At 47.7% G+C, this 13,154-nt stretch overlaps 1 protein-coding gene across 1 annotated transcript; it reads right to left on the bottom strand.

Moving 5' to 3' along the window:
* Positions 1–9,648: 9,648 nt before the first annotated feature.
* Positions 9,649–10,785, bottom strand: LOC147668834 (multiple C2 and transmembrane domain-containing protein 1-like). Its single transcript, XM_086948417.1, has 2 exons — positions 10,189–10,785; positions 9,649–9,657 (listed from the first exon to the last, which is right to left on the bottom strand). The coding sequence occupies exons 1-2, from the start codon at positions 10,783–10,785 to the stop codon at positions 9,649–9,651; spliced, it is 606 nt and encodes a 201-aa protein (XP_086804543.1).
* Between the last annotated feature and the right edge of the window lie 2,369 nt (positions 10,786–13,154).

Below are 13,154 nucleotides of genomic sequence, written 5' to 3'. Positions count from 1 at the left end.
AGAAAATGAGACGTGCGCTATATTAAGTTTCAATGCGGGCGTGGAAACTAACCTGAAGGGTATTCGAAATGTGGCGTCTCGTCCGGTCTGCCTTTCTCCGAATCGCCGGTGAAGCTGATTGCTTCCGGCGTTCATTATATCAAATGGTTCCCGCGGTCATATGGTTAGTCACATGTGTGTAAAAGAAAAGAAAGACTATCGTATATAAACCGATGTGAAGTCATAAGCGAGCGCTTTATGAGTGTAAAACATAGTTAGAATCGTGATTGGAAACTAGTTAATCCTAAAGCAAGGTGAGATGGAATATATAAAAAAAATACGCGCATGTATAAGAACATGCTAATAAAAAATTCAAATGCGAGAGGTACGGGGAATCGAGCTAGGGGTAGGGGAGTGTGATGAAGTGTTAGTAGTGCGTTGAGCTAACATCGATACAAAGTGATGTGGTGACGATTTGGGTTTGTGTAGTGTCAAGGTGTAGGGAACCTGCACATTCACAAAACAGTCGATTTACAGAGCAATATTATCACAGATAACAGGAAAATTCTATCCTTTCATTCAGACCAGCTGGTTTCTGGGTTGATAATTTGTGGATCCAATAATTTTCTCGTCTTAACAGTTGTTTGTTGTTGTTTACACCCTCATATCTAGAGACAGTCTCTAGGACGATAAACTTGACTTGGGAAACGTTGTGTTGTGATTCAACAAAATGAGCCGAGAGAGCTGATTTCATGTTTTTTAGTCTGATGTTTGACTTATGTTCAGTCAGGCGTACTTTTATACGTCTCTCGGTTTTCCCAACATAGATCTTTCCACACGGGCATTTGATCCCGTATATTAGGTTGCTGGAATCACAGGTGGCATTGACATGTAATTTTATTGAGTAGCCTTGTGTTGGGTGATTAATGGTATGTCCTTTATTTATGCTATTGCAGTTGCCACAGTTCAGGCAAGGTTTTGTACCATGGTATGTGGTGTGATCATTAGGTTTGCTTTGCAGGATTTCACCAAGGTTCTTAGCTCTGGTGTAAGCAAACAACGGGGGTTGGTTGAATGCTCTGTTGAAGTCCGGTTCTATGTTCAATATGGTCCAATGTTTCATTATTATTTGTTTGAATTTGTTACTGTTAGTGGAATATTTTGAAACCACTACAATTCGAGTTTGTTCGGTTTTAACTGTTGGTGTCAAAAGTTTGGTTCTTTCCATGTTCGCAATTCTCTTTTTGGTTTCGTCCACTAAATGTTTGGGGTAACCTCTTTTCAGAAATTTGTTCGACATCTCATTTATTCTTAAGTTAAGAGTGGTTTGATCTGAGGTAATTCGTTTAACCCTTGCCATTTGTGAGTAAGGTAGGTTTCTGATTAAGTTTGGTTCATGGAAGCTGGAATGCAATAGCATATTGTTCCTATCAGTCGGTTTGACGTAGAGGTCTGTGTCAAATCCGTTTGGTGTTATGGTTACTTTGACATCCAAAAAATTTACTGATGTGTCAGAGATGTCCCAAGTTAATTGAATCCTTTGGTCAATGTTGTTGAATTTATTCAGTTGGTGTCTTAGTTTGTCCTCTGATTCCGTCCATATGATGAAGTAGTCATCAATGTATCTTGATATCATTTTCAAGTGGTCTGTCCAGTTCGTGTCATTCAACATGTGTTGAGTCTCGTACCAGTGCATGAAAGTGTTCGCGTATACCGGTGCGGCCGAATTGCCCATGGCCATTCCTGTTAATTGTTGGTACCACTTATCTTTGACTCTGAAGTAGCTATGGTATAACGTGAATTGCATCAGTTCCATTAGAAACAATTGAAAATCTTGATCTATGTCCGTGTTTAGGATAGCTGATTCTATTGCTTCAATGCCCATGCTGTGTGGTATACTTGTGTACAAGCTACAAACGTCTGCCGTGCATAGCAATATTTTGTCGTTGGGGTTGAGTTGAATTTGTTGAAGTTTTAACAGGAATTGTGAGGTATCTTTTATGTATGTTTGAGTTGATTGTACTGATGGTTGGAGATACTTATCAATTAATTGACCAATCGGTTGGTGTATGCTTCCTCTAGTAGAGACTATCGGTCTCATGGGGGGGTTTCTCAGATTTTTATGAATTTTGGGTACCATTCTTAGTATGGGACTTTTGGGGTCAATGGTTATAAGAAAGTTCTCCGTTCTTTCTGTAATGGTTCCCTGTCGGTGTGCCTGGTCAATGATGGTTTTTAATGTTTTGGTATATTCCATGGTGGGGTTTGAGTCCAATTCGTTATATGTTGAACTATCCATGATATGTTCAGTGACTTTTTCGTTGTACATTGACATGTTCATAATGACAATCGCCCCTCCTTTGTCGGCCTTGGTGAAGATTGTTTGGTCATTGGTCGCTATTCTTCTGATAGTATCTAGGTCCTTCTGTGTGATATTTCTGTTTTTGGGTTTGGTGAATTTAAGTTTGTTGAGGTCTTGTTTAACAAGACTTTCGAAAAGATCCAGAGTCTTGTGGCTTGAAGGTGCTTGAAATGAACTTTGTGGACGTAGTCCAAGTAATTGATCTTTGTCTTGTGGTGGGCGTTCCGGTAAGGTATTGTCAAAAAAATGCCTCAGTTTAAGTTTGCGCATTAATTTGAAAAAGCTCACTTCTTCTTCCAGGAGGTCCGTTTGGGTGGTCGGCACAAATGAAGTTCCTTTCTCCAACAGTTTAAGTTCATATGTGGTAAAGTGATGATCACTTATGTTGATGACTAGACTATCCTTGGTTAATTCTTCTTCGGTTTTTTTTCCATCATCTTGGTGATGGCTGTTGTTCTCCGGGTGGTGGGCGGGTCCCTTTCTTTCTCCTTTTCTTTTTCTTTTTCCTTGCCCTCTCCTGGGTCTCCTTTTTGCGCTTGGCCCTGGTCTAAAAAAGGGCTGCTATCTTGTGGTTGGCTGGTGGTGGCTTCCTCAGATGGAGTTGGTTCTTGTGGTGCTCTTGTGGATTGGCTTTTACGGGGTCTTGTAGTGGATTCACTATCTGTCGAAGAAGTATCTGTGTTGGAGTTATAGGGGCGGTTTCTGCGTTTCTGTGCATATACATCGGCCCATGTATATACTTCCCCCAATTTGTAATCCAAGGTGTCCCGCTTGAATTTACGGATTTTCCGTTCATTAATCTCCTTGGTATGTCGATCGACCTGTGTTTTGATGTCTTCTAGGATCGTGTTCAGTTCTTCTTCGGTCATCATCTTCGATAATTCCGTGGCCGTTTCCTGAATTTCAGCAGAGATTTCCTCCAAAATGGTGGATAGTTCTTGGATAATTAGAAGAATTAAGTCCAGTGAACATTTATTTAATATCTCGTACCACCGTTCCTGGAACTTTTTGGAGTGTTTGCATAGGGATGGTTTGAGTGCAATTCTTAACCCGCGAGGTATACGGAGATTCCTATGGTACTTGATGAGAGTACTAGCGTGTAAAAGTTGATTTGTTTTTCTTTTGGATAAGTATAGTAGTTGTTTTATGTTTTGCTCCTTTGATCGGCTGGTTGTTTCTTGTGCTAGCTCCTCCCTGATTAGAGAGTAAATTTGGTCCACGTCTTTTTCCTCATATGCAAAGGTGGAGGCTCTGGCCTCAGTGCTTTTAGATATTTCCTCGTAGTTGGACATACTTTGGTTTTTGTTTCTGATGATTGTTGGGGTGCGTGCTATCAGTCCCGTGGGCGCTATGAGGAACAATGTGATAGAGTTGGGAAGATGCACAGCTTGTTTTGATTAGGTTATTCTTAGTTCTATGTACGTTAATCTGGTTTGGTGGTGCTCAATGAGGAGGCGTCGAGTGCCCTACGACGTCGAAAAAACATTTAGCAGCTCAGCAAACTTTTTACTTTACAAAAACAAATTACCTAAAAGGAAGCTTTTTTCTAAAATAAAAGCAAATGTACCCTACCAACCTTGGTGTTTTTCTCAGGGGTGTGTGGTCATTTTTTTCCCTTTGGGGCTACAGGGACGTGTATTTACAGGGATTGTAAATACAGAAGCTATGGAGGGTGGGTAGTGGGTTCCTAGGTATGTTTTTTAAATATTTGAGGTTTGAAAGTAATGCTGAGGGTGTTGTGGAAAGGTGGCAGGATGCCACATATCTTTTGCTTTTTGGGAGGGACAGGGATGGCCAGAGAATGGTGGGGGTAAATAACAGGAAACTAGGTGTAGAGCGGGGTAAGGGGCAAAGACAGGTGAGCTCATGTTGTGTTGTGTTACCATGACTCAACACCTCTATAGCTTTTTGGGATCGTTTTTGTAAGCAGGGCCTGGTGATTTGAGAGGCGCATACAAACACTGTAAATGGGTAATATTAAATTGAGATGTTTTCCACCTCATGGTGACATCATAGACAACTCGAGCGACAGGAGTGACATTATGGATGACGCAAGCTTTGCTCTCATTATCCATTGGATGTCACTCAGTTGAATATTCCCAGATTTTTTTTCAGATGTAACAGTAAAGAGGTGCATCTATTTACGTTTAAAAATATTTCTTCGTCAGCCATAAAAGGAGGAAAATAGATAAATGAAAATAAAAGCAATCAGAAATAGTCTTCTTCTGGAGACATGGGAATTAGAGGCAGTCATGTTTACAGTGTAAGAACTGTTCTTATACCGCATGGAAATGCAGGGCCGCCTTTGCTGAGGTTTGTTGATCCTATTTAATGCTCTGTTTGCAAGACTGATGATGTTCCATTTACCACTCCTGGAAGATTAATGAGCAGAGAAGCATCTTCCCAGTTTAGGAGCTGTGAAAATATAATGTTCATCTTCCCTCAGGATATCAGCAGGCTGACAATGCCATTAGATAACATAGAAGAAGGGTTAGTCACTGATGGATCTAACAGCACATAAGGCAAAACTCTGAGCACATTCACTACATATTAAGAAGGCAAAAACTGTGCGCACTTCATAAGCGCCTGATGCGCGAAAGAGCTGCATGGTACTATAAATAAGTCTAAGACTCCCTTGGCTGCGGCAGTAGTAATGTCAGCAGTAGTGGTGTTAGCAATAGTAGTGTTATCAGTAGTGGTTTCAGCAGTAGTGGTGTTAGCAGTAGCAGTGTTAGCAGTAGTGGTATCAGCAGTAGTAGTGTCAGCAGTAATGATGTCAGCAATAGTAGTATTTGCAGTAGTGGTGTCAGCAGTACTGCTGTTAGCAGTAGTGTCAGCAGTAGTGGTGTCAGCAGTACTGCTGTTAGCAGTAGTGGTGTCAGCAGTAGTGGTGTCAGAAGTAGTGGTGTTAGCAGGAGAAGTGTTAGCAGTAGTGGTGTCCGCAGTAGTGCTGTTAGCAGTAGTGTAAGAAGTAGTTGTGTCAGCAGTAGTTGTGTCAGCAGTAGTGGTGTCAGCAGTACTGCTGTTCGCAGTAGTGTCAGCTGTAATGGTGTCAGCAGTAGTTGTGTCAGCAGTAGTGGTGTCAGCAGTACTGCTGTTAGCAGTAGTATTAGCAGTAGTGGTGTCATCAGTAGTTGTGTCAGCAGTAGTGGTATCCGCAGTACTGCTGTTACCAGTTGTGTTAGCAGTAGTGGTGTCAGCAGTAGTTGTGTCAGCAGTACTGATGTCAGCAGTAGCGCTGTTAGCAGTAGTATTGGCAGTAGTGGTGTCAACAGTAGTTATTTCAGTAGTAGTGGTGTCAGCAGTACTGCTGTTAGCAGTAGTATTAGCAGTAGTGGTTTCAGCAGTAGTTGTGTCAGCACTAGTGATATCAACGGTAAACATCATTTACCATGAAGTTTTTACAATGCGGTACCTTTACCACGCATCCCTTACAACGCAAGTCATTACCACGACTTGCGCTGGAGGGCGCTAAAGGATTACAAATAGTAAATTTACTATCCCAACACCTTCCCTAGGGTCCACGGGGACTGGTGTTAGAATAGTAAATTATACTATTTGAAATCCGCGCCCCCAACGCAAGTCGTGGTAACAACTTGCGTTGTAAGGGATGCGTGGTAAAGGGATGCGTTGTGACGGTACGCGTTGTACCGTCATACATCCGATGTCAACAGTAGTTGTGTCAGCAGTACTGCTGTGAGCGGTAGTGTCAGCAGTAGTGCTGTTAGCAGTAGTATCAGCAGGTGCGGTGTCAGCAGTAGTGGTGTCAGCATTAGTGGTGTCAGCAGTACTGCTGTTAGCAGTAGTGTCAGCAGTAGTGGTGTCAGAATTAGTTGTGTCAGCAGTAGTGGTGTCAGCAGTAGTGGTGTCAGCAGTACTGCTGTTAGCAGTAGTGTCAGCAGTAGTGGTGTCAGCAGAAGTTGTGTCAGCAGTAGTGGGGTCAACAGTAGTTGTGTCAGAAGTAGTGGTGTCAACGGTACTGCTGTTAGCGGTAGTATCAGCAGTCGTGGTGTCAAGTCAACAGTAGTTGTGCCAGCAGTTGTGTCAGTAGTAGTGGTGTCAGCAGTAGTGGTGTCAGCAGTTTTGGGGGCTTTACTGTGTCAGATCGGTCTGTGGCTTTGAACGCTATCAACCAGCTCCTGTTAGATACAAGACTTAGTAACGCTGGCTGCTGATGGATTGCTTTGGATTGGCTGAAGGTCTTTCCATGGCCAGGTTGCAAGCATTGGCTATGCCACCTCCCGCATCCGCTGCTCGTGACTCTAAATTACCCCCTCTTGGTTCAATATCGGCATGTAGCCTTTGTGGTACCGCCAGTAGTCAATGGGAGCATGTTTTTATAGGTATGCTGATGAAACACAGCTCATTTTTAGCCTTTAGCCTTGTGAAGGAGGGAAGGAATTTTAGTCTGCCCACTTCACCTCATTGTTGGTGACAATACAATGTCAAATGCTGGTGCATTTTTAAAACTCAGTCCCAACTGGGCCATCGTCCTACTGACATTTGTAACTTTTTACTGTGGCAAATTATTAAATGGCCGACAACAACAGGTTGTCCAGTAGAGCCAGAAAAAAGTAACCGTGCCTAAACTAGCCTTTACTTAGGTAAAATCTTTCTCTTGAAGCTCAAACACCCTATAGTTCTTGCTCCTGCTTCTTCTGTATGAAGGTATTTAGAAGGTCTGCACCCTTCATTGGCTCGCTTAATCTGATAACTGTAGGCATTTCAGTCCATGCTAGACTCTGGCAATTACATGTATCTTAGAGTGGCAGAAAAGATGGTCAGTCACTGTGGTCTCATTTTTTTTTTAATTGGACCACATCTTTGCTCCCCATGCTCTCCTCACCCTGACTGCCATTTAGTAAAATGATGTTGTATGTATAAGTGCAAAAATTACAGTTGATGGACAGAATGCAGAACAATGTCATACATTCACCCCAGTACAGAAATCTTGGCCTAAATCCATCGGTTTGTTTTTTTTGCACTCCACACCACCCCAGTTCAGACATGGCCATATGCAAATCAGCCTTGACCCTGTGCCTCATGGGAACAGTCCAGCCCGAACTGCCAAGCCAGGTCTTTACTGGACCGGAACCAAGCATCCTAGGACCGGTTTCTGGCTATCAGCCGTCTTCAGCCTGGATAGCTTGACTCCAGTGATGTGGAGAGCCTGGGACTCACGTCTGAGCATACCCAGCCCACTCGGGGTGACAAATGCAAAAACAACAGGTGTAAAGACGGGTGGAAGAATGCTACTGTGTTCAAGGCTCGTCCTTTGCCTGAAGTCAAATTTTCGTTTTCCCAAATGTTCCATACATTGCAAGGTGTTATTTTTGATTTTTAAATTTGAAGGTATCTCTCAGTGAACTCTCATTAGCACAGATCAGACACTTTAATGGCTACATAACACCAGCTGTCAGCAAATTGATTTTTAATGGTCCCTCTTTAAAAGTAAACTCATCATCAACTTTTAGTTCATCCTATTAATTGCATGCGTGTTAGCCCTCCACTTTCAATAATCGTCTACATAAAGCTCATTCCTAAAAAAAAAGGTCATGCTTCCTCAGTTTCACGTGTATCTGTTTTATGTGTAATTTATAAGACCTGTGTTCCGTACATGTCCTGCTCTTTTTGGACCAGCTCACAGAGCGAAAGGCAATTTGCCCACAGGAGACTGAGTAGCTTGAAACATTTCACACTGGAGAGCGCATCAGGCCTGTTACTGGAACGATATAATAGTACGGTTCAGTATTTCAGTTGGGCTGTTCAGCCCACACCTTGCCCGTTTGATTTACTTTTCATGAATGCACCCTACACACTGCACCATACACCTTCTTGGCGCTATCCTCCAAAGGAGGCGCTAGAAGACCCCTGGACACCTTGGAGAATGGTCCTTCTACCAGGGAGTAACTCCGGCCCCTGGAGCCCCTGCGGAGTCGTGGGCCCCTCGCCTTCAGCCCCTCTTCCCCTTCACCCCAGGACTCAATATCCGTGACATGTGGGAGCTTCAGGGGGCCCCTAAACATTCTTCGGGGGGGCACATCGTTTCGCCACTGCCTCCTTCTGCATGTGGCTGGGTGCCCCTCTCGTGATCTGCCCCCTAGACCCCCCCCCCTCCCCCTAGACTCCCCCCTCCCCCGGAATCTTCTTTATCCTCCTGGGTTCACAAATGCATCATCACAATAAAACTCTGGACTGCAAACTGCTCACTGCTGGGCTTTGTCATGTTTGTATGCGTGGAAGAACAGATTGCCACGAGAAGCTGTGCCAAGCAGGCGATAATGTGAGCACAACAATGTAAGTCCACCCTCTGTCGAAATGAAAACACACATATTCAAACTGTGATTATTTGTATGTGGTACAACTTTGAGGGCAGCTGCGCATATCGACAACATAGCGATTTACTGCAGAAGGTTAACAAGTACACACAGTTCAGACACACAACTATGTCATCTAAATGAACAACAACCAAAACAGACATTCGGCTCGTGACACCGCTTTGTGACTTACACACCACTTATAGTAATGAAAAGCTCGTCAAAATCCACTCCCTCTGGAACTGCGCGCACTGTTTGAAAACAACTGTGGCCATCTGGTTGCGTCCCGGAGCCTGTAGCTATCACTGAGCAGCGGGAGAAAGTGAAAAGAAGAAAACTAAGAGGGTACAGTGTCTGTCTGGGGCGCACGGGTGCCAGCCCTGCAGCGCCGGCACCGTATATGTCGCGTCCGCTGCGCATTCCCTTCTAGCCGTGCCCCGCGGCCGTCAGGAAAGCCACTATACGGCAGAGGCACGCAGGCACGGCGAGGGGCTTCCCCGAACCTCCAGCAAAACATGTTAAGAATGCCAGCCCCTGTGAAGAGAGCCTTGGGCGTGCCAATACACAAACCCAGCAGCCTGTCGACCCAACCGCCTCTAAAAGCCATCAGCATTCACCGAACCCGTAAAACGAGCCAAGGACCACCAGCAACCGCAGAACAGCAGAGCGCACGGGTAAATGCAAACACAACAATGTAAACAAACCCAAGCCGTTCAAGTAATGTGAGCGTGAGCGGCCTCCAGAAATCTGTCCCACCACAGAAGGGAACCTCCTACTATGAGCCTTTTAACGTCATCTAACTTTCCACCGCCGCTTCACACTTTGCTCCAACACTTACTTTCAACATATTTAAGAAAATAACGATAAGAGTCAATTAACGTTTGCAGAGCCTCCTGTGGGCCGTGTTCTTGTAGTTTACTTGCACCAATCAAGCGCCATGTTGAGGGGTCATTTATAATAAATTGTGTAAAGGGGGGGACATACCTCGCCTCAATTCAGCTGTAGAAAAATTTAATTAATATTGGATTCTTGACACTATAAACTGTTGGTAATTCGGAAAAGCAATGTTAAAAAGTTCTGGTTGGTTATAAAAAAAAAGCAATGTGGCCGGACTGCATCCTACAATAAAGTAATTACTTTTACAAGCGGGAGGAGTTTATTGTTTAATGGGATAATCTGCACGTGCTCACAAAGTACCCGCGTGGTGAACATCTTGCTGCGCTGCACCTGAACGCTGTCTGAGCTCTCTCTAAAATACTGTGAAGAGCATATTGATCTATTCTGAAACCGATGCTTTTGTGTTTGAAAAGTGGAAGGTACGCGGACCTATATACATGCAATGACAACACAATGACAATGTGTAGCTAGATGTAGATGGGTAAGGGCAGCTCCCGGAAGTGTGTGCGTGGGACAGGAGTCAGCCCACTCTGTAGGCAGGTGTTGTGGGCTGGACAGCTCCGACAGGAGCACAACTACACACATGCCCGGGGAGGCTCTGGCCGGGGCAGCGCTACGGCCCACTGCACTCACCGCTATGGCTTGGCTCCCCTGGGCGCTGTCCTTGGTACTGATCGCGGGTGTCGGCTCCAGCAGCTCCCGAAGGCACTGTGTCCCGGGCAGGGAGGAGCTCTTCTGGTGGGCCAGGTGCCCTCCTCCGGGGCTTTTGCGGGGCTGCTGTGGTGCTCGCTGAGGCTCGAGGGGCTCCGTGCTGCCCCCTGCAGGCGGGGTGGAAGAATGCACTCCGGGTGACTCCTTCGGGGGCGGCGGAGTCTTGGACCGGCCATGGGGCAGCAGGTGCTCCCTGAAAAGGCGGCGCAGGGTGCCCCCGCCTCCCCCCTCCAGGGGCTCGGGCCCCGAGCAGCACAGGTTGGGCTGAGAGGAGGAGAAGACTCGGTCCAGGACGTGGTTCCTCCGGCGGCGCAGCAGCTGCGGGTTAAGACCCGGGGGCAGGCCGGGCAGGGGAAGGGACCCGGGGACCCCTCTTACAGTCGCCGGGACCGGTGGGGAGTCCGCAGTGCGGCGCTCCGGTCCGTCGTTGCCCTTGTGGGACTTTCCCATCTGCAGGTTCCTCCAGAGCCGGGCTTGGAAGGCGGAGGGGGGCGTCTCGGACCCCGAGGGTGGCTCCATCCTGGCTCTCTGCGCCGCCGCTGCAGCTCGGCGGCCCCTCCGCCTCTTCCGCCTCCCGCGGCTGCGTCCGCTGCTTGGGCTGCTGCGGGGCTTGGAACAGCAGCAGAAGCGGAGAGAGCCCCGCAGCGGCGTGGTGAGCCCGGCGCACCGGGAGTGGTGCAGCAGCCCCGCCGTGGAGGCCTCTACGGCGCCCTCCGCTACCGGCACCCTGCGCTCAGAGCCGGCTGCCAGATGCTCCTGCTGCTGGGCTGTGCGCTCCGCTGTGCCTGGGCTCAGAGCCCCTCCTGCCCGCTACCGCAGCGAACTCACGGCGCCAGCGCCTCGTGGGCGCAAAGTTTTACACCGCTCGTTTCAGTGGCACCTGCCTTGGGCGAGAAACACTCCCCTCGCCAGCTTCTCTGCGCTCACCGCCACGTGCTCTGAACACACACACACTGCAAGCAGCTGTGAGCAGCCACCTTAATGCTGTCGGATGCAGCCGGACCTGCGCGCGGGCTGGGGAGTTTGAAATCCAGAGACATAACCTGAAATAGTCTGGACTCCACGCTTGGCCTGTAATGTCTGTGCTTGGGTTGACTCGTTCCCATGGCGGTCAAAAACGGCGTCTCTTGCAACAACTAAAACCTGCCTCCCCCACCTCCAGGGGTCAGTCTGTGCTTCATGTGTTGTGCTGCTCAACCCTGAACCAGAGGGGCCGCAAGTGCTGGGAAATATGTATAAAGGGGGCCTTCATTACTGGTGAAGATGAGTTGGGTGGTCTTGATTGCTTCACCGTACTTGAGATAAGGTGTTTTACGTCTCTGCTTGATAAGGGCACCTGCTGGCGAACCCTTCACATGCTCGTGCTGTGCCTTAAAACAGCTCCCTCATTACTCGTAAAGGTAGCTGTCACGTGAGGCGCATTGACATATAAAGGAAGTGGAACGAGGAACCAGCATCCATTTATAGTCCACATGCACTCAGTTTCGACCATGAAAGGCCGCACTGCACTTTTCATCCGGAGGAGGCGAAAGCCTCCTGCCAGACCCCTCTGGCCGCCTCTAATGACCCGCGAAGGAATCCCCACCCCTCGCTATCTTCACTCCCACCGGTAGGTGCTGCCTCATGACTTAATCAGCATCGGAATCCCCCTGCCCGCCCCGCCACCGGTCGCTGCAGCCTCATGATTTAGTCAGCAGCAGCTCCCGGGCGAGCGGGAGGTAAAGTTCCCCCGTTCGCTCGGCTGCAAACGCGCACGGCTGAGCACGAGCTTAATGTGTCCCACCATGCAGGCAGGGCAGGCTATTTCTGAATCTCTCGACACTCTCGCGTTAACTCCTGTTGTACAGCCTCGCGAGCAGGAGCCACGATCAGACGAGCTTGGGTTGTGCCGTGTTATCACGTTACTGACAGCGTTACATGACTCCCGCTGTCATGCACAGAGGGTGGGGGAGGGGCGCCCTGTACATACACCACTGAGCGCGTTTGGAATGCTCGGGCTCGCAGGGAGCAGATGTCCCCTGTGCGCGAGGATAGATCACTCCTAACATTATCCATTGCCGCTCCAGTCAACCTAACGAGAAGCTGTTTTCTTTGGATTCTGATGTGTGCGCCGGGCCAGGGCGTAAGGGGAATGGATGGGTCGTAGAATATGTACCACTTTCACAGCTGACCTCCCGTTGCCGAGGCTAGTACCGACGCGTAGCAGATTGTGTGTTCGGTGGGCCTCTGCTGCCCTCCCTTCGAGCAGCACCGAACTTCAAGGCGATAAATCATGTTTGTGTCATGTGACTGCGAGGCCTGCACAGGACTCGCGCCATGGGGAAAGCACACTGAGCGGAGACTCAGCGTGGCCTTCAGCACCTTGGACAGCTGCAGGGCTGAGGTTAGGATTGCACAGCATCAGGTGTCCGCACACTGAGAGCCTTTTGGAAGAGGTTTACACCTGGGTGCCTTTCTAGAGCATAGTTATCAAGTCTGCTCCAAATTACAATGGCCTACGGCATCAGGGCTATTTCTCAATACATGAAAACCTAAGAAGCCACACCAACCGCCGGTGTCCGAGTGACAGCAGCCTACCATGAGGATGCTGATGTGGAATATCACATAAGTGAGGATTGCGTCAGAGCTCACAGATTACCTAACTCACCCGCCTATATATGCTTCTTAGTGAGTTAAGCACCCGCTGCAGAGATCTCTCTGTGACCTACATATCACCACTTCTGTCTTAACTGTACATGTTCGGTGAGCATTCCACACTTGTATGCAGGTCATGCTCTTCGGGGAAGGGAAGACTGCAGTTGCTGTGTTCTGAGAGAAGGACACTGCCATGATGTACCTGTTCTATCAGAAGGCAAAGCTTCCACTGACGCTGCCTGATTTATACCTGT

The sequence above is a fragment of the Lissotriton vulgaris genome, unplaced genomic scaffold, assembly GCF_964263255.1.
Source record: "Lissotriton vulgaris unplaced genomic scaffold, aLisVul1.2 SCAFFOLD_290, whole genome shotgun sequence".
NCBI classification, from domain to species: Eukaryota; Metazoa; Chordata; class Amphibia; order Caudata; family Salamandridae; genus Lissotriton; species Lissotriton vulgaris.
Note: the sequence above shows the minus strand (reverse complement) of the source record. Positions and strands in the feature narration are given on the sequence as shown.

Coding starts and splice junctions, on each gene's coding strand:
- LOC147668834 (XM_086948417.1), bottom strand. CDS start 10,785: ATGGAGCCACCCTCGGGGTCCGAGACGCCCCCCTCCGCCTTCCAAGCC.